This window comes from Rana temporaria, chromosome 6, assembly GCF_905171775.1.
Source record: "Rana temporaria chromosome 6, aRanTem1.1, whole genome shotgun sequence".
Classification (NCBI taxonomy): Eukaryota; Metazoa; Chordata; class Amphibia; order Anura; family Ranidae; genus Rana; species Rana temporaria.
Genome location: NC_053494.1, coordinates 192,801,313 through 192,827,990, shown reverse-complemented (window position 1 = coordinate 192,827,990; position 26,678 = coordinate 192,801,313). Strand labels below are relative to the sequence as shown.

The window sequence follows — 26,678 nt, the reverse complement described above, 5'->3', positions numbered from 1 at the left end:
GGCTCGAAATGAAAATTGTATGACCGGGTATCATACGAGAAAATCTTTTGCGTTTGTCCCTTCAGATAATTTTGGATGAAAGCTGTGTACAGTGGAACCTTGATTTACGAGTAACACTGTTAATGAGCATTTTGAATAATGAGCAACTTTTTTTTTCTATTCTGACTCGGTTTGTCTCGCAAAACAATCAGAATTCAAGCTAATGGGGTGTTCAGAGGTGCGGGGGCGCTAGTGACACTCGGAACGGTTCGAAGCCGTTCCGATCCGTTCGGAAATACTTGGAATCACACAAAAATACTAGGAAATACTCAGTTCCCAAGGGTTTCCGAACCTTTCTGCGGGTTTCCGAGATCAGCCAAGCTGTCCCTGAGTATTTCTGGGGCTCTCTGGCGCCCCCTACCCCTGACCACATGCGGTATTGCATGCCATATAAGTCAATGCGGAACAAATTATCTTTGTTTCCATTGACTTCTATGGAGAAACTCGCTTTGATATGTGAGTGCTTTGGATTACAAGCATTCTCCTGGAACGGATTAGGCTCGTAATCCAAGATTTCACTGTACGAACAATCAGATTATTGTATGATCGCTTTGAAAGCTGTATTTTTTGTACGATTTTTTGATCGTGTGTACAGGCCTTAAGTTCAGTTCATTGTCAAGTTTTGACTGCCAGAGCAGGACTAGCGAGGTGGCAAATCTCTCAACTCGGGTCACAGATGGCAATAGGGACAGAGAAAAATACCCTGTTGCACTCTGCCCCAAAGCTTTAAAAATGTTTAGTGGAGGTTTGTTTTAAAAGATAATTGTACTCTTGATACGCCGCGTAATTTAAAATTTTGCGCGTTGTATCTTTGTTTTGTATCTACAAAACAAGATACGACTGCATCTCGGATCGATCCGACAGGCGTATGTCTTAGTACGCTGTCGGATCTTAGGTGCATTTTTTCGGCGGCCGCTAGGTGGCGTTTCCGTCGAATTCCGCGTAGAGTATGCAAATTAGCTTGTTACGGCGATCCACGAACGTACGTCCGGGCGGCGCAATTTTTTACGTCGTTTGCGTTCGGCTTTTTCCGGCGTATAGTTACCCCTGCTATTATGAGGCGTACTCAATGTTAAGTATGGCCGTCGTTCCCGCGTCGCCTTTTGAATTTTTTACGTTGTTTGCGTAAGTCGTTCGCGAATAGGAATTTGCGTAGAATGACGTCACCGTCGTAAGCATTGGCTTGTTCCGGTTTAATTTCGAGCATGCGCACTGGGATACCCCCACGGATGGCGCATGCGCCGTTCAAAAATGTTTTTGTTTACGATGGGTCACGACGTATTTACATAAAACACACCCCCATCACATCCATTTGAATTACGCGCCCTTACGTCGCAAAAAATACACTACTCCAACGTAACTTACGTCGCAAATTCTTTGAGGATTCGAAAAAAAAAGTTACAGCGGCGTAGTGTATCTTAGATACGCTGCGCCCGGCGGAGATATGCGCCGAGGTACGTGAATCTGCCCCAAACTCTTTTTTCCTATGTTTCATTTTTACAACCTTTGGTTATATATTGCTTTTGCCTAGTGATCCTGCTGTTCGCCTGAATATCACCCTATTTCTTTAGCTGGGCTGACAACAGGGATCAGCCCTTACTGAAATGGCTGATCCCCCAAGCATTGTCAGCACCCACAGGAAGGCATATACAAGGCTTCCTCCGTTGTGCATGTGCTAAATTGTTGACTGATCCCACATATTTGGCTCTCTCCACTGCACATGCACTGAATTGTTGACTGAGAGCGCACCCAAGGCTTCTTTTACTTCGTATGTGCTACATTTTTGACTTCCAAGACTTCTTCCACAGCTCATGCACTAAAATGTTGAGGGAGTATACAACTAAGATTGAAGGCTCATGTGAGACTTTTAATAGGTGTGACCTTTTTATCTACTTTAAAGTAAAACTGTACTGGACAGAGCAACAGATTTGCTTAAATGCCTCCCTTCCCAGAAGTTCAGCTTTTTTTCCCCCCCAACAACCATTTTTTTTAAGCTAGAGTGTGCAAAAAAAAAAAAAATCGAGTATTTCCAGGTATAGGTGGCAAGTGACTTTCTCTCTTGGCATATGACAACATTGGTGAATGGTGATTGGCTTAGTGCTATTGGGGGTGGACAGAGAATCTGAGCTCTGTGTAAACTCCATATAACGCGAGTCAAAGCTTACACAGAGCTTTCTTTCCTCATTCCTGACATACTAAATGGCAGAGCGAAGAAAAGGTGGATATGTGCATACCCATTGGGCATTAACCACCTGTCAACCACTCATAGTAAGTATAGTGGGAGCGGGTGTCAGGCACAGCCATGTACATGTACGTGACCGGCCTTCCTCTGGGTTAGGGGCGTGCATGTGCATGCTCCCTTCTAAATTGTGCTGTGATTGGACACGAGTTTGGCAGCAGATTTCAGCCAATGATTTCGGCTGAAACCTTCTGATCAGCTGCATCCAATCACACACAGAGCTCTGTGTTTACAAACCAACAGAACTCTGCATACATAGGAGCAGCGGTCTGACTGTTTCTTCTCCCAGAAAAGCAAACATAGTTAGGCACACAGTTAACTCCTTAATTGCCCCTACATGTTAACCCCTTCCCAGCCAGTGTCATTAGCACAGCTCGAGTGTACAGTAATAACACAGATCACTGTATTAGTGTCAATAGTGACATCAGTGTTAGTTAGTGACCTTCCCAGATAGTATCTGTTGGTGCCAGATTTCCCACCACCCTATCATAGTCTGGCTATAAGTACTGTGTTTACCCGAAAATAAGACCTAGTGTTATTTTACAGGAGGAATAAGCCCTACCCCGAAAATAAGCCCTAGTTTTAAATGCTTATAAAATCCTATAATCTATTCTATTATATTAGTATATAATGTACAATCAGGGGCGGACCACGCCACTAGGGGGCCCTATTAGGGTTGCCAGCCTCAGTAAAACCAGGGGCAGTATTTAAAAATCACTGTTTTTTTTAAATCCCAAGATTATAGCTGCCCCGCCTCTCCAGTACCTTTTCAGTGTGTGTATGTGTATTTTGTGTGTATGTATACTGTGTATGTATACTGTATGTATACTGTATGTGTGTGTGTGTACTGTGTGGCACCATAATCTATTGCCTGGGGGCTCCATAATCTCCTATTTCCCAGGGGCCCCATGAGTTGCAAGTCCACCCCTGACACACACATACAGTATACATACACAGTTTACACACACACGGAATACACACACACTCAAAAGGTACTGGAGAGGCGGGGCAGTTATAATCTTGGAATTTAAAAAAAAAACACAGATTTTTCCATACTGTCCCTGGTTTTACTGAGGCTGGCAACCCTGATGGGGCCCCCTAGTGGCATGGGGCCCTCGGGCAGTGCCCAAATGGTCAGTCCTCCCCTGGTGTGTGTGTGTATACCCCATAATCTATTACCTGGGGGCCCCATAATCTCCTATTGCCTGGGGGCCCCATGAGTTGTCAGTCCGCCCCTGTGTACAATGTGTGTGTTTCTGTAATATAATTGTGGGGAAGAGAGCTCCGATGGGTCACAGAAGTGCAGAGCGGTGCTCTAATGAAGGTATTTGGCACAATTATATTACAGAAACACACACATTGTACATTATATAATACTGTAATAGAGTGGATTATAGGATTTTGCAAGCATTTTGACTCAGTTCACACTGGGGATTCCTGTCAGGCAGGGCGGGAGAGGGGGAGAGAAGACAGCACATTACATGGTAAAACCTACCCCGAAAATAAGCCCTACTGTGTCTTTTGTTGCCAAAATTAATGTAAGACCCGGGTTTATTTTCGGGGGAAACACGGTAGCTGTGTAAATTCCAGCATATATACCATAGTTTGTAGACTCTATGGGCCGGATTTAGAAACGATTTACGGCGGCGTATCTCCAGATACGCCGCCGTAATTTAAAATGTGCGCCGTCGCATCTTTACGCCTATTCAGAAAGGCATTTACGTTTGTTTTTCTCCAAGATACGACTGACGAAAGTCTCTTACGCCGTCGTATCTTGGGTGCATATTTCCGCTGGCCACTAGGGGCGCTTCCGTATATATCTCCGCGTTGAATATGCAAATTAGGTAGATACGCCGATTCAGAAACGTACTTGCACCCGTCGGTTTTAGCTACACCGTTTACATATGGCGTCGGTCCGGCGTAACTTTACCCCTCATAAAGCAGGGGTAAGTCATGTTAAGATATGGACGTCGGAACAGCGTCGTATTTTACGTTGTTTGCGTAAGTCGTACGTGAATGGGGCTGGGCGTAAGTTACGTTCACGTCGACTAAGCATTGAGCCGGCTTTTCTTGGGGAGTATTTGCGACGTGACTGTGAGCATGCGCACGCATGCGCCGTTCGTTCGGCCCCTCATTAGCTTGGGGTCACGGTTCATTTTAATAAAACACGCCCACTGCCAATCTACTTTGAATTACGCAGTCTTACGCCGGCCCATATACGATACGCCACCGTAACTAAGGACGCAAATTGTTTCTGAATACGGTACTCGCCTGACTTAGTTACGGCGGCGTAGCGCATATGAGATGCGCTACGCCCGCAAAAAGATACGCAATTCTTTCTGAATCCGGCCCCATAACTTTCACACGAACCAATGACAATAGACTTTTTTTTAGGATTTTTTTTTTTTTATAAAAAAAAATGTTTATATAATAAAAAATAAAAAACCAAGTGGTGATAAAATACCACCAACACAAAGCTCTATTTGTGTGGAAAAAATTATAAAAATGTAATTTGCATGACTGCGCAATTGCCAGTTAAAGTAGCGAAGTGATGAATACCAAAAAATGCCCTGGTCATGAAGGGAGTAAAACCTTCCACATGTAAAGTGGTTAAAGTTATTATTTTGCTTTTCCCTGTACAGGCAAACCAATGATTCATTAGGAAAAAAATAAAAATGACTTTAGTCTAAATTAAAAGTTTTGAAAGAAGAAGCTGCTAAAAATTGCAGTTTACACAAAGCTGAACATAAAGAAATGTTCCTATTGGATTGCGGGAGCTGACTTTTTTCCCCCAGGTTCAGGAGATGAGGAGCGGACCACAAACAGAATCTAATCTATGAACACTTCAAACAAATGCCTGACTGTCAGAGGCATGGAAACCCAATAAAAGATGTTTTTTTTTCTCCTTTTTTACTAAAAATGTTCTGCAATTTTTTCCCGAATTTGCACTTGGGTAATATTATGCGTTTTTTTTTTTAGATACAGAGTTATACTTCAGCATGTCCAACTTATCTTTATATAAATAAGCCATCTCCTGATGTATTCAAAGCGAGAATTCTGGATAGATATTTTGACTCCGTGTAACAAATACCGTAAGATGAAATTCCTGGATTGGCGCATAGGGGGCGAGGTCGGCGAATGTAAATGCGGAACCCAATCTCAGTAAACCGTTGTAGAATATGATTTGCATAAGAAGTCTGAGTTTTGTGTTTCATCAAAGTTATGTAACACGCTGCACAGTAATAACTGGCACATCTGGTTTGTATCCATACATAGTAACTGAATATTGCAGATTAAATGTATATTAAGCATGCAGATTTCAATGATTTGTGACTTACAGCAATGTCAACAGACTTAAAGCAGAATTCCACTTTACAGTTCTAGAAGTATAAATGTGATATCCACCCCGGTGAAATAAGCCCTCTTCAATTTGCCTTAATTGATGCAGAAAAAAAAAAAATGCTCATTGTCAGTTGCATTTTTCGGTTTCTGAATTCAACACAGTTGGATTTTTCTATCAACATTTCAATGTGGCTTGAAACCCATGTGACCACAGTTTTTCTGTTTTTCTCACCTACTTTGCTTCTCTCTCTTGCCCCTTTAACCTTTTCTCGCCCGCGGGAGCTGGACCGTTTAAAGTTCTTAAAGCTTGAAAGGGTTACATGTCATGTGATCGCTGTGATCAGAAACCTTGCCCACCAGCTCCTGTTTGTACAGTTACAGTGCGAAGGGCACCGAATGAGTGTGCTCCCAGCATAAACCCAGGATGCCGGCTGTACACATATGTGTGGTAGCTCAGCCTTTAACGACCCTTTGGCACAAAATCACATACCTGTACGTGAATCTCGTGATCGGCTCTCGTGCGTGTGTGTGCGCCGCCAAAGTCCTGCTTTGATTGGACACAGTGGGAGACAATCAGCGGGGCCCACCGCGGCTGCCGAAACCCAGCGATCATTCGTAGAGCGGCAGAACAGCGGTCTGCTTATGTCAGGGGTCCCCAACTGTTTGAAGAGCAAGGGCCACTTAAAGGAGTTGTAAAGGAAAAAAAAAATCACCTTAACCACTTAAGACCCGGACCAATATGCAGGTAAAGGACCAGGCCCCTTTTTGCGATTCGGCACTGCGTCGCTTTAACTGACAATTACGCGGTCGTGCGACGTGGCTCCGAAACAAAATTGGCGTCCTTTTTTTCCCACAAATAGAGCTTTCTTTTGGTGGTATTTGATCACCTCTGCAGTTTTTATTTTTTGCGCTATAAACAAAAATAGAGCGACAATTTTGAAAAAAATTCAATATTTTTTACTTTTTGCTATAATAAATATCCCCCAAAAATATATATAAAAAAAAAAAAATTCCCTCAGTTTAGGCCGATACATATTCTTCTACCTATTTTTGGTAAAAAAAATCGCAATAAGAGTTTATTGATTGGTTTGCGCAAAATTTATAGCGTTTACAAAATAGGGAATAGTTTTATTGCATTTTTATTAATATTTTTTTTTTTACTACTAATGACGGCGATCAGTGATTTTTTTCTTGACTGTGACATTATGGAGGACACATCGGACAATTTTGACACATTTTTGGGACCATTGTCATTTTCACAGCAAAAAGTGCTATAAAAATGCATTGTTTACTGTGAAAATGACAATTGCAGTTTGGGAGTTAACCACTAGTTAACGCTGAAGGGGTTAAGTGTGACCTCATATGTGTTTCTAACTGTAGGGGGGCGGGGCTGGATGTGTGACGTCATTGATCGCCTTTCCCTATATCAGGGAACAGACGATCAATGACAGTGCCACTGTGAAAAACGGGGAAGGTGTGTTTACACATACCTCTCCCCATTCTTCAGCTCCGGGGACCGATCGCGGGATCACGGGAGCGCACCCGCAAGGACTCATCACCATGCGAGCTCTCTCCCATGAATGTGGTGAGTTCTTGCGGGGAGGACCAGAGACAGCCGCCGAGGGACCCCAGAAGACGTGGATCGGGGGCCACTCTGTACAAAACGAACTGCACAGTGGAGGTAAGTATAACATGTTTGTTATTTTAAAGATGTCCTATGGAGCGATCTGATGAAAACGGACAGCACGGTCCAGGCTAGAATCTCAGGCGTCATTCATACACATGCTGCTGATTTTCATATTTCCCGCCCACACATCCCCTCTCTTCAGATACAGCACACCGGGATAGTGTGGGCGGGACTGAAAGGAGGAGGAGGAGCTGTATTCCTCCCTGCTCGTATGTGAGGAGAGTGGGGGGGACGGAGGTGTCTGGACTCGCTGGGCTGTAAAAGAGTGTCATAGACTGACACTCGGCTCAGCTTGCAGTCACCACTCTCGGAATTTACAGGCTGGTTCTCCTGTCCTAAGGACGGGAGAAATCAGTCTGTTTTTTCAGTAACTGAGATGAAGGCTTGCCCCCCCCCCTCCCCCACAGTGCTCATGGAGTCCTTTCTGCAACTCGCTCTTCTCCGTGCCAATGAGGATGCAGGGGAAGTAGCAGATCAGGCGGCTGTGGTTGTGTGAGAGCTCGCATTATGCAGTGTCAGCAAGCAGAGGGAGGGGGGAGGAATGCCCCGCAGAGCTGACTGGGGGGGCACATGGTGGGGCACAGCATAATGTTGGGGGGGTCAGGGCCCCCTCTGGCCCCCCCCTAGAGTTGCCATTGCTCACAGCCCAACCAGGTGTGTTACAACAGTGAATGAATATTAGCTATTGTAACACTGATCCTCCTCCCGGCCAATCAGGAAAGCGGGTTTTGACACCTGCCATCCAAATGGATGAAAGGACAGGCGATGCTATTAGACGCCTAGGAGGAGGAGCTGGAAGCCGCCGGACTGACTGGAAAACAGCTGAGTGGGGGGAGGCAATATGTGTCTTTTATATTTAAAGAATATGTAAACCCAACATTTCATATTCCTAATATGTGCTTGCTGTACCATGTACTTGTATGAAAAAGTATCCTGTTCTCTTTGTATCGCTTCCTTTATGTGCAATCTCTGGTGCTCCTGTCAGTTTATCTGCTTTCCTATTAAAAACGGACCACACTAGGCATAAGAGCACAGCGTGGTCAGTTTTCTGGCTGTGCTGAGAACTCAGCCTGCTCTTCTCCAATTATCAGACTTGTCCTGACACCCCCACCCCCTCTGTACAGCTTTTCACTGGGAAGACCATTGTGCTGCTGTTTCCCCTCCCCTAGCTCTTATGCAGTTGAGAACAGAGATGATGTTATCACTTATTAAAGAGGGGAAAAGATGCTTATAATTATTATTATTTTTTTTATCTATACACAAATCTTTTGCCTTTCATTTCTATATTACACTGAATGGGTTGTTTTACAAGGTGAGAGTTCACATATCCTTTATTCTTCCGTTATTATCCGTGTAAAGCGGAAGCACGTTTCAGAAAGGTTTCACATTTAAATCAGACTTTTTCTGTTGTAAAAGCTTCCACCCTTGCAGCCAGGGAAACCCAGATATGACAACTCTTTAGTATAGACCCCACACTGTCCTCCATGGATCTGCTCGTGTATAAAATGCTGGAACACACACACTGCAGCAGAGTGAGTGGAACACCATAAGGCCTGAGGGTTCCACACATCATAAACCTGCCTGCCTTCTGGGTGGGTTCGCCTTTTTTCTTTTTTTCATCGCAGGTTAAAAACTGCCTTCAATTCTACTGACTTGCAAAGCAACGCGCAGCCTCGGAACTGTGCAGTCAGCATTTTAAACTATTACAAGCTACCTCCTGAACCATTGCCAAGTTAATAGACAATGAAAGATAATGAGCTTGAAATTGGGTGTTAAATTGCATTTTTTTTGTTCCTATTTCTATCCCCCCCCCCAACCCCCACATGCTTTAACCGTTTCCTACAGATGCACCATGTCATTTTGCATTCGGGCACACATCATCAAAATATCTGTGAAACCAAAAAATCCTCCTTTTCCGACACCTCTATCCTGGTTTTCCCACAGCACAGGCGGGGTTAAATCTCTCTTGCCTTGTCATGACAGCTGTAATAAGCACAATGTGTTTGGTTTAATCTAAAACACTGTTGTTAAGACAAAGGCTATGAGCGTCAAAGATCAAAATTTGTTTCGATCTCAGTGAATGTAAAAAAAATAAATATATATATTTTTGTTCTTTAACAATTAAAAAAATAAATGAAAAAAGAACAAAGATTTTTTTTTTTTTGTATATTATAATAAAAGTATAGAAAAAGGTAAAAAAAAATTAAATAAATATCTATCTATATCTAGAGATTATATATATCTCCAGATATAGATAGATAGATATTTATTTTACTTTTTTCTATACTTTTATTATAATATATAAATATATATATATATATATATATATATATATATATATATATATATATATATATATATATATATATATATATATATATATTTCTCTCTCTCTCTATATATATATATCTATATCCATCTATATGTATATATATATATATATATATATATATATATATATATATATACATATAGATGGATATAGATATATATATATATACATATACATATATATATCTATTATAATAAAAGTATAGAAAAAAGTAAAAAAATAAATATCTATATATATATACCGTATTTATTGGGGTAGTGCCGGCGCAGTATTCAAACTGGGCGCGGGAAAGCCGGTATCGGCGTATATCGCGCACCCACGATTTTGCCCTGATTTTCAGGGCAAAAAAGTGCGCGGTATACGCCGATAAATAGGGTATATATATATATATATATATATATTATAATAAAAGTATAGAAAAAAGTAAAAAAATAAATATCTATCTATCTATCTATCTATCTATCTATCTATCTATCTTCAGGCAGTTGTACTGAATAGCATTTTTTTTTTCAGAACATAAAAAAAAAAAGACATATATATATATATATATATATATATATATATATATACATATATACACATATATATATATATATATATATATATATATACATAAATAAAATGTCTTTTTTTTATGTTCTGAACAAAAAAAATGCTATCCAGTACAGCTGCCTGAAAATAAATGTTTAAATGACTAGAGCCTTCTAACGTTGAAGGGCATCAAAGGACACGAGAATTTTAATTCCCGCGGTAATGTCTATAGATAATAACAAAAAAATATATTCCACACCTGATAACGATCACCTGCTTTTCTCTCTTTCTCTCTCCCTCTTTTTTTATGCTTAAAGAATATCCTAATAGTCATGTGAGCTTATCTTCATTAGTCTAATTGTAAGGGATCCCTTTCAACTTTCCCTTAAAGCTAATGAGCTGCATTAATCCAGGTTCATTTTTATAAGCCTCGTGGGTCCAAAAGTACAGGACAGTCATTTCACAAAAGCAATAAATTAAAAAAAAAAAAGGAAGCAGGGGCGCCTTAAGTGCAAGTCTAGAATCAGACCTATGGTAATACTACTGCCGTGTAGTTTAATTAATCCTTGTTAGCATAACAACTAATATCCTGAAATAACATACTGCTTTTCAAAGTAGGTATACTAATTATGCGGCCTCTCTCTTTTATTCAATTTTTTTTTTTTTTTACTTGCCAATTTATTTGTCACTACAATTTTTTTTTTTATTTGTTGTTTTATTTCCATATATCTTTAGTTATAATTTTTTTTTTTTTTACTTGGCAATTTAGTTGTCACTACAATTTTGTTTTTTAATTTGTTGTTTTATTTCCATATACAGTATCTTTAGTTATTATTATTTATTTATTTTTACTTGGCAATCTATTTGTCACTATAATTTTTTTTTTTATTTGTTGTTTTATTTCCATATATCTTAATTTTTTTAAAAAAAAAATTTTACTTGGCAATTTAGTTGTCACTACACTTTTTTATTTATTTTTTGTTTTATTTCTATACATCGTTAAAAGATGTTTAGAGGCAGTACCTGAAACCGATGTCTCCGTACAAGATGGGGCCTTTTGCAGAAATTCTGTAGCTTTTTTGAGAGCTGTTCAGGTGTCGAATACAGATATTCTGCTGCAGGAAAAAACAGATACATATTTAATGAAACAAAAACCTCAAAGCACACACTCGATATTAGTCACTTTACTAATTAAAAATGCATATTGCTCTGTGCCGTCTCGTGTTTTACATTATTTAAGCCTGATTTTCCAAGCTTACCTTTCGCTCACGATGATGTTTAATGTTAAATAAGAGAGTACTCGTTCTGTTTAGACATCTCCTTGGGGGTGATTAAAATGCATTATTCTAATGTAACACAATGTAAGGGGGAGAGATACTTTTAGTCAAAGTGGAGAGCAGCAAAACTACTACAAGTTGTTCTTTTGTTTTATTATTTTCGTACAATGATCTGATCGCTTAATTTCACTACTCGTCAATTTGTTTTCTACAAGCTGCAAGTCCACACTTATCAGGGCTATTGTATATGTGTGTCTTTCAATTTCTGCATATTACATTTTATGTGGATTCAAAGGCATTTTAGAAAACAGGACAAATAATAAAACACAAAGGGGGTTATTTACAAAAGGAAATCCACTTTGCACTACAAGTTCAAACTACAAGTACAAAGTGCACTCGCTGTAATTCTGAGGGATAGATCTGAAATGAGGGGAAGCTCTGCCAATTTTATCATCCAAAATGCTGATTTGTATGTTCCTTGCATGGCCCCCTCCAATCTACAGCGACTGCACTCTCAAGTGCACTTTCAGTGCAATTTCAAGTGCACTTTGCACTTATGTAGCTGGATTCAGAGAGAGTTACGCCGGCGTATCAGTAGATACGCCGACCTAACTCGGAATCTGCGCCGTCGTAAGTTTAAGTGTATTCTCAAACTGAGATACACTTAAACCTAGCTAAGATACGACAGCCTGCGCCGTCATATCTTAGGGCGCAATATTTAGGCTGGCCGCTAGGTGGCGCTTCCGTTGAGTTTGGCGTAGAATATGTAAATGACTAGATACGCCTATTCATGAACGTACGTGCGCCTGTCGCAGTAAAGATATGCCGTTTACGTAAGGCGTTTTCAGGCGTAAAGTTATTCCATCAAATAGCTGGACCAGTCAATGTTAAGTATGGCCGTCGTTCCCGCGTCGAAATTTGAAAATTTGGCGTCGTTTGCGAAAGTCGTCCGTGAATAGGGCTGGACGTAATTTACGTTCACGTCGAAACCAATACGTCCTTGCGGCGTACTTTGGCGCAATGCACACTGGGATATGTACACGGACGGCGCATGCGCCGTTCGTAAAAACCGTCGATCACGTCAGGTCACCCCCCATTAACATAAAACACGCCCCCTCATCCTAATTTGAATTAGGCGCGCTTACGCCGGCCCTATTTACGCTACGCCGCCGTAAGTTTGGAGGCAAGTACTTTGTGAATACAGTACTTGCCTCTCTGACTTAAGGCGGCGTAGCGTAAAATGGCTAATTGGGCCCAACGTGGACATTTTCACTTAGGGGTGTACTCACTTTTGTTGCCAGCGGTTTAGACATTAACCACTTTAGCCCCGGGCCTGTTTTTCAGAGTCGGTGTTTACGAGACAAAACCATTTTTTTTTGCTAGAAAATTACTTAAAACCCCCAAACATTATATATTTTTTTTCTAACACCCTAGAAAATAAAATGGAAGTCATTGCAATACTTTTTGTCACACCGTATTTGCGCAGCGGTCTTACAAGCGCACTTTTTTTGGAAAAAATTCACTTTTTTAAATGAAAAAATAAGACAACAATAAATTTGGCCCAACTTTTTTATATATTGTGAAAGATAATGTTACGCCGAGTAAAATGATACCCAACATGTCACGCTTAAAAATTGCGCCCGCTCGTGGCATGGCGTCAAACTTTTACCCTTAAAAATCTTGATAGGCGACGTTTAAAATATTCTACAGGTTGCATTTTTTGAGTTACAGAGTATGCCTAAGGCTAAAATGAATGCTCTCGCTCTAACGATCGCGGCGATACCTCACTTGTGTGGTTTGAATACCGTTTTCATATGTCGGCGCTACTCGCGTATACGTTCGCTTCTACACGCGAGCTCTTCGGGACGGGGCGCTTTAAAAAAAATTTTTTTTGCTTTTCGCATTTATTTTCATTTATTTTAGAATTTTTAACACTGAAAAAAAAAAAAAATTATCACTTTTATTCCTATTACAAGGAATGTAAACATCCCTTGTAATAGAAAAAAGCATGACAGGTCCTCTTAAATATGAGATCTGGGGTCAAAAAGACCTCAGATCTCATATTTGGGCTTAAATGCAAAAAAAAAAAAAAAATAATTTGGAAATGTCATTTTTTCAAATGACAAAAAAAAAAAATGTTTCTTTAAGACGCTGGGCGGGACTGACGTTTTGACGTCACTTCCGCCCAGCGGAGCTATGGGGACGGGCGAAGGAGATTTTTCCTTCAGTCTCGTCCCCGCTCAGCTGCCGGATGGTCGCGATCTCCTCCGCCGCTACCGACGGCTACGGTAAGCGGCGGAGGGCGCGGGACAGCGGCGGGAGGGGCTCCTCTCCCGCCACCGATAACGGCGAATTCGCCGCGGAGACCGCCATTATCGTTAACACGGCCGCCCACAGAAGAGATGAATATCTCGATTGTGGCAGCAGCTGCTGCCGTTACCGAGATATTCATCTCTAAAGTGAGGACGTATAACGGCGGTGGGCGGTCGGCAAGTAGTTAATGGCTGTGCATTGAGTTATTTTGTGGACACAGCAAATATACAACATGATACAAGCTGTACACTCACTACTTTACATTGTAGCAAAGTGTCATTTCTTCAGTGTTGTCACACGAAAAGATAGAATAACATATTTGCAAAAATGTGAGGGGAGTACTCACTTTTGTGAGATACTGTATATTATTATGTAATATAAATATTTGCCTATATATGTGTACTTATAAACATGAATAAAATCTCATGTAGCCATCTGCAGTTGTGTGCATATCCTCAATAAGGTCCTTGTCAGCCTCCTTCGCTATATTACAGCACTCTCGTCCCACCCGAGACTAATGCAAAAGAGATATTTTAAACATTTTGCTATTGTGAGAAACAGATGGTACGGATAAACTCAGCCTAATGCATTATATCACGTATATATTTTTTTTTACATTAACATGTCGCTTTTGCCAAATAAACAAATGCTTTTGCATAACATTAGTTTCCATGCCATTAAACATTGCTGTGAGATTGGCGCTAGGCTGCGGTGGAAAAGATGAGACGTTCCTACCTGGAAAAATCTCGGGGTATACTAAAGACTTCGGGCACAGCGGGTAACAGCCACAGTGGACAGCTTCTAACCTGAAAATAAAAAGATATCAAGTCATTTTTGTGTCAGGTCACAATAAGCAGCTGCATACAGGTGCGGTGGAAAAGATGAGACGTCCCTACCTGGAATCTGGAACCTACCAAAGAATCTGCAATATAGTGTGTGGACGCAGAATACCTCAAAACTGCTCCAGACACGAAAGAGGTGAAAAGAGGTGTCAGCCCTTCCTCCTCCCAATAGGCCATGCCACTAACGCGTTTCGTCCTGCCTCAGGGGCAAGACACATTAGCAGCGTGGCCTGTCGAGAGGAGCCAGGGCTAAGACCCCGTACACACGACCGAGTTTCTCGGCAGAATTCAGCCAGAAACTCGATCGGAGCCGTATTCTGCCGAGAAACCCGGTCGTGTGTACACTTTTGGCCGAGGAAACCGACGAGGATCTCGTCGAGCCAAATAGAGAACATGTTCTCTATTTCCTCGTTAGTCAATGAGGAAACTTGGCTCGCCGAGATCCTCGGCGGCTTCACAAGGAACTCGACGAGCAAAACGATGTGTTTTGCCCGTCGAGTTTCTCGAACGTGTGTACGGGGCCTAAGACTTATTTTCATCTCTCTCCTACCTGAACCAGTTTTGAGGTGTGCGGCACCCACACACACAATATGTCAACTGTATTGGATTAGCATTTAAACCTGCACCTTGCTTGAAGTGGGTTCACCAGAGCCATACATCGCTTGGAGCGGCGCTCTATCTAGCATGTACAAGATCTACCAAAGCATCGGTTGTTCTATTCATTTAGGAATGTGATCCAGATACAGGTACGTAACAGATATAGCTCCCAGCCTTCTGTGCAGACTACAGTTGAACCTCGGATTACGAGCATAGTCCGTTCCAAGAGTAATCCAAATTACTCGCATATTAAAGCGAGTTTTCCCATTGAAGTCAATAGAAATGAAAATAATTTGTTCTGCATTGACTTCAATGGGATGCAATGCCGAATGCGGCCAGAAGTAAGGGGGCACCAGAGAGCGCCGAAAACGGACGAAGAGGACCGAGGACACATCGGCTTGTTTCCTGCGCTCCTGTACCTCAGGCCAAATGAGGTACTGCAGGTCAATGTTCGGCTTTTCTCGGCTCCTGTGCCTCAGGCCAAATGAGGTACTGCAGGCCAATTTTCGGCTCTGCTCGGCTTCTGTTCCCCCATACCTCAGGCCAAATTAGGTACTGCAGGCCTATTTATCTTGAATTCTGCTCGTCTTGTGAGACAACACTCGCAAACCGAGCCAGAATTTAAAATAAAAAGTTGCTCGCAAATCAAAACGCTCTCAAACCAAGTTACTCTTAAACCAAGGTTCCACTGTGCACTTTAGTTAGGGCCCAACTCTGTGAATTACACAAAAATGACTCGGAGAACAGGCTGAGTTCCCAGCATAGCTAGAGAACTGACCATGGTGTGCTATCATGCTTAGTGTGGTCAGTTTTTAATAGGAAAACAGAGGGACTAGCAGGGACACCAGGGATTTCATACAAAGGAAGCAATACAAAGAGAACAGTACACTTTCTCAGCAGGCACATATAACGGATATGAAGTGTTGGGGTAACCAACACTAATATTCAAAGTAGCGGCTTTTGCCGATGATATCTTGCTTTCCTTACAAACCCCTTGGCTGTCATTACCTAACCTTTTGAAAGACAAAAAACGCTTTGGTGAGTTGTCGAATATTAAAATTAATTACTCCAAATCGCATTCCCTGAATGTATCATTAACCGCTCAGGAAGTCACTCACTGCCAAGAATCCTTCCCTTTTCAATGGCAAAAAGAAGCCATCACCTATCTAGGCATTCAAATCACCGGGAAATTAACAGATCTTTATGGTTGCAACTTCCTACATGCCATCCTCTCTAAAATTCAAGCAGATCTGAAGGACTAGGCCAATCTCAACGTTTCATGGTTTGCTCGCTCGGCCCTCATTAAGATGGTTGTTCTCCCCCACCTACTTTACATGATGCAGACGATCCCAATTCACCTACCCCCCCCCCTTCTTTTTTTGCGTCATATAAAAAAGCCTGCACAAACTTCATATGGAAGAATACAGCCCCACAAATCAAATACTCATGACTGACTGACACTCCAAAGCTACAGGTGGAAATGGTCTACCAGACAAGTATTTCTGGCCTGCCACCTGACTAGAGTGGTGGACTGGAAAATTCACAAACTAGGGAAAGCATTGGTGTGGCTGGAAAATTCTCTCACGCAAACCCCAATTCACACACTCCCTTGGCCATCACCATGAGGCCCCTGACCCCTAAGGCCGGGTACTAACGAGCAAACATGTACGATGAAACCGGTCCGTCGGACCGTTTTCACCGTACATGTCTGCCAGAGGGCTTCTGTACGATGGCTGTACTAACCATCGTACAGAAGTCCGCGCGTAAACAATACGCGGGGCGTGTCCGCGTCGTCGCGGCGACGTGGGCGGGCCTGCCATTTAAAGGCTTCCACGCATGCGTCAAAGTCATTCGACGCATGCGAGGGACGGCGGGCGCTCGGACATGTACGGTAGGTGTGAAATGACGACCGTACATGTCCAAGCGGGCAGGATTCCAGGATTCCAGGAATATTTGTCTGCTGGGAAAAGGCCCGGCGGGCAAATGTTTGCTGGAATTCGGCCCGCTCGCGCCTACACACGACCGAACATGTATGCTGAAACTGGTCCGCGGACCAGTTTCAGCATACATGTTTGGTCGTGTGTACGGGGCCTAAGATACACCCGCTCATCATCCCCTCACTATTGGCCTTTAGGAAAGCAGTCGCTCTCTTTAACCTATCCTCACAACCAGGTCTGCTGACCTCTTTGAGAGGTAACCCTGAGTTCCCTCCGGGAGAATCTAACACATTCCTCCATATGGGAATGGTCACACAAGGAAGTTCTGGCTTGCCACTTCTTTCACAAGGGCCGTAGACGATCCAATGAAGAGTTGGTCTCTGAATCACGTACCAACACTTATCCTTTTTGGTCTTTTAGACAGCTGACACACTTTCTCACCTCTAGAGATTCGAATGTCACATGGCATAGACAACTTACACCATTCGAAGCATTATGCTCACGTACCACACCACAACAACATCTAATTTCATACATTTATACCTTAATGCAAGACGATCCTGACCCATCCTCGACGCAGGCTGCACGTATCTCTTGGGAAAAAGATCTACAACTGACACTTGAAAACGATGATTGGGAATCCATTTAGACACTCGTTCACAAAGGATCAATGAATGTAGTGATCCAAGAAAATGAATACAAAATCATTACGAAACGGTATACAACTCCAGCTCGTTTACATAAATTCTTGCCCTCAATTCCAAATACATGTTGGAGATGCAAAGGAGCGGTAGGATCCATGATCCACATTTGGTGGGAGTGTGCCTTGCTCCAACCTTTTTGGAAGGAGGTTCACTCCATAATTACACGGGTTACCACGTTCACTCTAGACTATAATCCTGCTCAACACCTCTTACATCACACTACCCTACCCAAACGAACCTACCAGAGATCATTGGCCATGCATATGGTTAATGCAGCCAGACTCTGCATTCCTACACATTGGCGATCAACGGATATCCCAACCATTAGAGACTGGCTGATTAGAGTTGCCAAGATAGAGGAGATGGAGGAATTGATACATACTTCCTAAGACCCTATTCAGAAGTTCACATTGACTTAGGCTCAGGGGCGTCGGGAGGCCCGGGCTTGGGTGGCTGGAGCCCCGAATGGGTCCCCGAAAAGCCCAGAGTCTCAGGCATGCAGGCTCTCCATTGTGAGCCCCGAGCGGTGACCGGCGGGAACGATATGATCCCGAGCGCCGCTGAACCGAGTCCTGCCAATTGTGGCCGAGTGCCATAGCAACAGGTCCTGCCTTCTGGAACCTGTGATGGACGTCCCACTGGTCCAATACTGCGCCACGGGACTTGTGACGTCCATTATAGGCGCTGCAGGCTCCAGAAGGCGGGAATTACAAATACAAATCACTCGGCGCTCGGCTCTCCTCTCCTCAGGCTCCTCGGCTCTCCTACTCCTTACCTCCAGGCTCCAGTCCTCGGCTCTTCTACCCTCCGCAGCTCCTCCACCGACGCCGGAATGACGGACTGCAGTGCCTGCTGTGACCCCGCTGAGGTAGGTCAGAGACAGTGTAATGTGTATGTATATAGGTCAGTGCACGTCAGGTCACTATCGTCAGTGTAGGCAGGTCAGTGTATATAGGTCACTACTGTCAGTGTATATAGGTCACTACTACCGTCAGTGTAGGTAGGTCAGTGTATGTAGGTCACTACCGTCAATGTAGGTAGGTCAGTGTATGTAGGTCACGATCGTCAGTGTATGTAGGTCACGGGCCAGCCCAAAAAAGCCTGCGCGCGTCACATAACACCCCCGCTTTCTGGCCTTGGACTTCGGGCTGAAGCCCCTGGTCTTTTTGCCACCTAGCAACGCCCCTGCTTGGGCCTGTTGGATACATTTTAGGACTACGGATTACTACAAATCCTTCTACCCAACACAACGTTAAGTCATCTAGACTGCTCATTGAAATTCTACCTGCACTCTAGACTGGTCCAGGGGCCAGAGATGGGGAGCGGTCCCCACTATTCTCTAATGCTATCCTTCACTTCTCCCCCTCTTTTGCTCCTTTCCCACACCAATCCCATTCTATGTCTCTTCTTTAATTACTTTTCTCTCTATTAACCCCCCCCCCACTTTTTATCCCTATAGCGATATAACTGACCACATTTTAGCTAGGAGCCTTGCCATGGGCTCCTACCATCTTTACGTCCATAGTAATATCAAGTTTGAGAGTTCAATCTTTACGTCTATAGTAATATCAAGTTTGAGAGTTCCTCCATGACCACGGATAGACCTGCTGATATTGGTCTACGGGGGGTCTTTGCAACCAATTGCAGGGTCACTTGCCTTCATCCAGACACTTGATCTTACTATGTTTATGAGTTGGTTATCCATAAAATGTTCATAGGCCTATAAGAAGTATCTGTTTATATATACAGAATCAGATGTTTCCTTTTTCCCATCATTTCTGTTGTCTCACCAAAATAGTTTTACTTCGATGTGGTAATATGTCATGGTTAATGTGTTAAATATAATGCACATGCAACCTTATATTTCTTTCAATAAAAATCTTTTGTGAAAAAAAAAAAAATCCAGGGCACAATTTGCAAACATTTTGAAAACACACACACAAAAAAAGTAAAAACAAATATAAAGTAAAATTGAAGTAGTAAAAAGTTAAACCTACCACTAAAATTCCAATACCGGTTCTACCAAAATATTATCCAAATGTTTTATGGATTACGTCTGCGTTTAATATATATATTATAACAGAACACATAGCATATGTTTGCTTGCTGAATACATCAAATCACACAGAGTGAGAGATGCTGTTTTTTTTGGTGGGGGGGGGGGTTTATTTTATTTTTGGTCCTTTAAATGCAGCTCAACACATTTTTAATCGTCAAATAAACACAAGAAACAAAAACACGAAAAGTACAGACAGATTTTTCCCTTGATCGTTCTGCAGAAATTAAGAATGTTCATTTGCAACGTATGGCCACAAACGTTACCAACACAGATCTTCAACTGCTGCAATGCGCATAATTCCCAGCAATGCTGTTCACAGCTATTTAAATATAGTTTGTGACTGGCGTCTGTTTTTTTTTTTTTCCTTTTTGTGCTTATGTTGGAAAAGACGATGCTAAAATGCCAAGTGAATTCGGCTCTTTTTTTTTTTTGGTTTTGTTTGTGCATTTTTGTTTTTAAGATGCATTAAGGTGCAAAAAAATAAATAAATAAATGTATTTATTTTTCTATGTAATCGTGAAACTGGCTGAAATGCAAGATAGATATAGTTACCCCTAAAATATAATGGAGGCGTACCCCGTGAGCTTTGTCTCACTACATAATGACAACAAACTGACATGTACGAAACATGTAAAAATATACTTTTATTTTTGTTGGCTAGTAAAAACGTAAAAAGAAACTCAAAACAGGTCTTTAACTGTGTTTATGTAAAATGGTTTTGAAATGCAGCCAAATGGGTTGACCATGGAAGGAATTGGGCTTTCTAAATGTTTTTTCCCCTCTCTCCCTTCTTCTCCAAAAGTATTTGAGGTCACGCTGACTTTTTTTTTTTTTTTTGCAGTTCTTGCTTATTTTCAATGACACTGTGTATATACATTTGCTGCTTGTGGTTTTTGTATTTTCTTTAACTGTCAAGTGTCAAATTAAACAAGGTAAACAAGTACATCCTTCCATGATAAGGTATAGGATGTTTATTATTTTTGAATAAAACAAAATTTTGCCCCATGGTTGAAGGGTTACCCTCTGTGGTTTAGTATTAACTTATCAAAGCGTGCATACAAAGAAGAACGGCTCAGTGATCTATACCAAGAATGAAACACACTGCAAGTAGTGTTGGGATGGGAAAACCCAGCCACTAGAATAAACCAATCAAATGTTCCAGTTTTTTTATTGGCAGAAAAAAAAGGGGAGGCGTGTCTTGCTTCCTGTCGACTTTCTCATCCCTGTGCTTCCTTGTCACTTCTCCACTATGAGCTTTTGTCCATCATGGTGACATACCGAATTCTGTATATTGATCTCTAATTATACTAGAAACAGACATCCCAACCTGCAAAAACTCAATCCAGGGAGGTGGCGCTGTGCGCCCGCAACCCTCCCCCCCGCGACAAAATGTTTTAGTGTTTTTTTTATTTTAATAGATTTTTTTACAATTCAATTTGTTTTTTGAAAAAAATGACAATGCTTTTTTTTACACTTTTTTTTACAATAATTTTTATATTTTTTTGGGGGCTTTGGTGAGGTGTCAGGGGTCTAAACAGACCCCTGACATCTCCCCTTTGAGACAGACAAAAGGACTTAGGACACAGATTCCCCAGTCCCTTTCTCAGCACTAAAGATGAATGAACAGAGACAGAGGCTGCTGTTCATTCATAAACGGAGCACAGTTTACTCTGCTCAGTTATCACAGGAGACAGGAGTGATCTCGCTCACTGTGTCCAAGTCCTGACAGTTCCCCTCGCAACCGGCAGGAGGGGAGAGGAGGGGATCTGGCTTCGAGGGATGGGGGGAGGAGGAGGAGGACAGGAGCGGCAGAAAGGAACACGGGTGGTCGGAGAAGAACAGGGAGGGGGGGCAGAGAAGGACACAGAGCGGGGGATGGAGGAGAACAGGGGGGAGCAGCGAAGAACACAGAGGGGGCCGGAGAACGGGGGGTGGAGAAGGACACGGAGGGGGCCGGAGGAGAACAAGGGGGTGGAGAAGAACACGGAGGGGGCCCAGAGGAGGAGCAAACAGAAGGGAATGATTGGTGCGGCAGCAGAAAACAGCTGTGATCATCGATCTCCCTATAAAGCTTTTTAGCTGACAGCCGCGGGAGGGAGAGAAAGATAAGCGTTTAGCAGCTAAAAATCTATATAGGGAGATCGGTGTTCACAGCTGATTTCTGCTGCCACACTGATCATTCCCGGGAGGCACTTGCGGGTGTGCAGGAGCCTCCGCAGAAATTAGGGAGTTTCCCGCACCTCGCGAGAGACTTGAGAAGTCTGTAGAGAACAGACAGTACCTCATCTGCAACCACATCATGTTTTTGGGAAAAAGTCGTTTCATTTAAAGTGGTTGTAAAACTCAGACATGAAATATGAACAAGGCAAATCCCTCTATAGTGTGTACTTGTCTCTATCCAGAGCACTAAGTGTCATTTCTGTCCGCTGCTTCGTTCCTCTGCTATCAACATGAGTCACTTCTGACAATTTCTCATGACACCAAGACAAAAAGGGTGACAGGGGAGGGATCTCCAGCTGATTGACAGCCTCATCTCTGTTCCTGTGAGCTACGTGAAGGGGGGGGGTGTTCTCTTCCCTCCAATCAGCTTTCAGAGCTCTCTTTACTGAGCTCTGCAGAGTGTAACTTTAGCTCTCCGCCCCCTTTTTTTTCTTAACTCTTAGACAAGCTTTACAAATTTAGCACTTTGAACGGGTATAGAGAAGAGATGACTGCAGACAGACAGATACAACTTATGTAGGAGGATTTGTTTTGTCTATTTGTATCATCTGGGGATAGTCCCTTCACTGAGAATATATAAAAAAAACTTTACAATCACTTTAAGGCTTCATTCACATGGCCATAAAAAAGGCATATACAGTGTAACCTGTGATTGCGAGTAACGTGGTTTACGAGCATTTTGCAATACAAGCTATTTAAAAAAAAAAAAAACCTGACCCGCTTTGCGAGCGTGGTCTTGCAAGAAAAGCAGGATTCAAGCCACTGGAGTGTGCAGTACCGCATTTGACCAGAGGTGCTGGTGACGCTCGGAGACACTCAGAAACACTACATTACAGAGTGTCTCCGAGTGTTTCTGAGTGTCTCTGGTGCCCCCACACCTCTGGCCACATACAGTACTGCATAGACAAGCAGTGCCTGTGGAACGGATTATCTGAGTTTACATTATTTTCTATGGGGAAACTTGTTTTATGTTAATTCAGTGTGACCCCACGTAAATGACGTTTTTAACGAACGGCGCATGCGCCGTCCGTGGACGTATCCCAGTGCGCATGCTCCAAATTACGCCGCAAAGTCTCATTGGTTTCGCCGTGAACGTAACTTACGCAAACGACTTACGCAAACGACGTAAAATTCGACGCTGGTCCGACGTCCATACTTAACATTGGCTACGCCTCATATAGCAGGGGTAACTTTACGCCGGAAAAAGCCTTACGTAAACGACGTAAAAAAATGCGCCGGGCGGACGTACGTTTCTGAATCGGCGTATCTACCTAATTTGCATATTCTACGCGTAAATCTCCGGAAGCACCACCTATCGGCCAGCGTAAATATGCAACTAAGATACGACAGCGTAAGAGACTTACGTCAGTCGTATCTTAGCCACATTTCGGCGTATCTTGCTTTCTGAATACAGAAAGAAGATAAGCCGGCACATGCTAGAATTTATGCGGCGTATCAATAGATACGCCGACGTAAATTCTTTTTGAATCCGGGCCATAACTTCTGCCTGTGCTGCACTGAAATCTTTCTTACAATAAGTTGCTGCTTCTTCTTTCACTATGGCTAATCCAGGACAACACGGGCTCAGAGGAAGCGGGTTGAATAATGTAGGCCATCAGACTGAGAACATCTAGTGGCATAAAAAAGTACTGCTCTTGTATTGCAACAAAAGATACTGTATCTGCTTTCATTTTATCTTTTAAGTGGCTATTCATTTTTATCTTGTAACTTTAAGCAGGAGTTCTACTTCAACATGGTGACGTGAGCTGCTGGAAATATATTATGACTGACTGGCGAGGACCAGGCCTGGATTTACAGCCTATGTCTCCCTCAAGCCAGCTTTCCTAGCCGACCTACCTATATCTTATGTTCTATTTATCTGAAAGCAATCAGTGCTGGACAAACTCCAGGAGACAGGTCTCCGAAAATGCTGCTGCTGGCGCCTAATTCATTTCTATTTATTCCCTGTACTGTAATTGCGTGTAATCAGTAAGAGTATATAACGCGCTGTGCTTAATCACGATCCTCCTGCAATCTACTGACATTGGTAAAGTGCAACTGCAACTCACTCACTAGAACACCTTAATCTATTTAGCATAATGTTCATTATCAGGTGCTGGTCTGATCTGTGAATGGCAATGACTCAATACTGCAGGTATGTCAGGAATATCATTGCATATTAGTAGCAGTGAATATGCTGTCTGTGCTGCTGTACAGAGACAAAAAGGATCCTGCTAAGGAGTTCATTCTACATAATCAAGGATGAAGGTAGGAACTACATATCACTGCTGATCATCTGGATCCTGCTGCAGAGGGACCAGGCCCCAATCGAGATGTTTAAAGTATATGTAAACCATAACAATAAACTTTTTTTTTCCCATTATTTGGTCTGTTAAATATATAATTGTAAGAATTTTGTTAGATCAGTTTGATAAGTGCAAAAGAACTTCTGATCCTGCCAGAAATCTAGTACTGCCCTGTGTTCCATTCAGTGCTTTCTCAAGCAGTGTATGAGCTCTCCCCAGTTCCAAGAGAACACTTCCCTCTATGTCAGTGGTCTCCAAACTGCGGCCCAGGGGCCACATGCAGCCATTTGGTTGCTTCTTATCCAGCCCTTGAGGTACTATTTCATCCACTGATACAAATAATGGGGCATAATTCCCACCAATGACAATGAAGGGGCACAAATCCCCCCCCCCCCGACACCAATGAACAGGCGCAATTTCTCCCAATCACACCAACAATGGGGCACAATTCCTCCCAATGAAACCATCAATGGGGCACAAGTCCTCCCAATGACACCAACAATGGGGCACAACTCCTCCCAATGATGGGGCACAATTTCTCCCAATGACATCAACAATGGGGCCCAATGACGACATTGATGGGAGACAATTTCTTCCAATGACACCAATGATGGGACACAATTCCTTCCAATGGCATTTAAGAAGCGGAGTAATTCCTCCCACTAACATCAATAATGGGGCACAACTCCTCTACTGACACCAAAGATGGGGCATTATTTTTTTCCACAGACGCCGGGACTTTTTCTACTTCCGATGGCCACAGTCCGGCCCTCCTAAAGTCCGAAGGACAGTAAACTGGCCCTTTGTTTATAGATCTGAGGAGAAGGGAGGCAGACTGTACTCCTAACAGACTTCATTTTCTATGTGACAATGTTGCTCCTCCATAGATACAGTACAGTTAGTAAGCGTTGTTACCCTAGGACAGGGGACGTGTGTTCCTAACAGGATCACCAGGTGAAAATTAAGGAAAAAGAAAAATGCCTGAAACAAAGAAAAATAATTCAGCCACCATAACAAAAAAAAAAAACAGCTTCATGTGCATTTTAAAGGATAACTACCCCTTCATATAGCTATCCTTTATGTTACCTTCCTCCATCTAAAGGTCCTATACTCACCTGTCCAAGCTCTAAATCATGGGTACTCAACCTGTGGCCCTCCAGCTGCTGTGGAACAACAAGCCCCATGCAGCATTGCAAAGCTGGCAGTTACAAGCATGACTCCCAAAGGCAAAAGCATGATGTCAAAAGCAATAGTCTTGGGACAGTTAGGCCCCGTACACACGACCAAACATGTATGCTGAAACTGGTCCGCGGACCAGTTTCAGCATACATGTTCGGTCATGTGTAGGAGCGAGCGGGCAGAATTCCAGCAAACATTTGCCCGCCGGGCCTTTTCCCAGCGGGCAAATATTCCTGGACTTGTTTTAAAACCGTCCGCTGGAATCCTGCCCGCTCGGACATGTATGGTCGTCAGTACAGACCTACAGTACATGTCCGAGCGCCCGCCGTCCCTCGCATGCGTCAAATAACTTCGACGCATGCGTGGAAGCATTTAAAAGGCAGGCCCGCCCACGTCGCCGCGTCATCGTTGCGGCGACGGCGCGGACACGCCCCGCGTATTGTTTACGCGCGGACTTCTGTACGATGGTTAGTACAGTCATCGTACAGAAGTCCCCGGGCAGACATGTACGGTGAAAACGGTCCGACGGACCGGTTTCATTGTACATGTTTGCCCGTGTCTACCCGGCCTTAGAGGGCCACAGGTTGAGCACCCATGCTCTATGAACAAATTAGATTTTCACTGTATAGATGTGAAGAAGCAAGGGACCATCCTGTAAAGTTTTCAGTTGCGGCTGTTTAGTTCCCAGTGAGCTGCACACCATGGGTTAGACAGGAGCATAGAGAGGTGACAATAATGCAGCGTACACACGATCATTTTTCAGCATGAAAAAAAAACGTTTTTAGCATGTCGAAAAAACTATGTTTTTCCAACTTTATCATTAAAACGATGTTGCTCACACACCATTGTTTTAAAAAAATTATCTAGCAAAGCGTGGTGACGTACAACAAGTACGACGGCATTATAAAGGGGAAGTTCCATTCGCCTTTGGGCTGTTTTAGCTGATTCCGTGTTAGTAAAAGACGATTTGCGCTTTTTTTGTCTGTTACAGTGTGATGAATGTGCTTACTCCATTATGAACGGTAGTTTTACCAGAAAGAGCGCTCCCGTCTCATAACTTGCTTCTGAGCATGC

At 42.8% G+C, this 26,678-nt stretch overlaps 1 protein-coding gene across 3 annotated transcripts in view; it reads right to left on the bottom strand.

The window, feature by feature from the left end:
* GTDC1 (glycosyltransferase like domain containing 1) overlaps positions 1–26,678 on the bottom strand; it is a 351,630-nt gene that overhangs the window by 33,735 nt on the left and 291,217 nt on the right. For 2 of the 3 annotated variants that reach the window (XM_040358037.1, XM_040358034.1), the window contains exons 8-9: positions 14,496–14,566; positions 11,194–11,285 (exon numbers count right to left, since the gene is read on the bottom strand). In XM_040358037.1, the coding sequence (XP_040213971.1) occupies positions 11,194–11,285; positions 14,496–14,566 (163 nt within the window). The remainder of the gene's footprint in view (positions 1–11,193; positions 11,286–14,495; positions 14,567–26,678) is intronic. The other variant, XM_040358035.1, reaches the window with a different exon arrangement.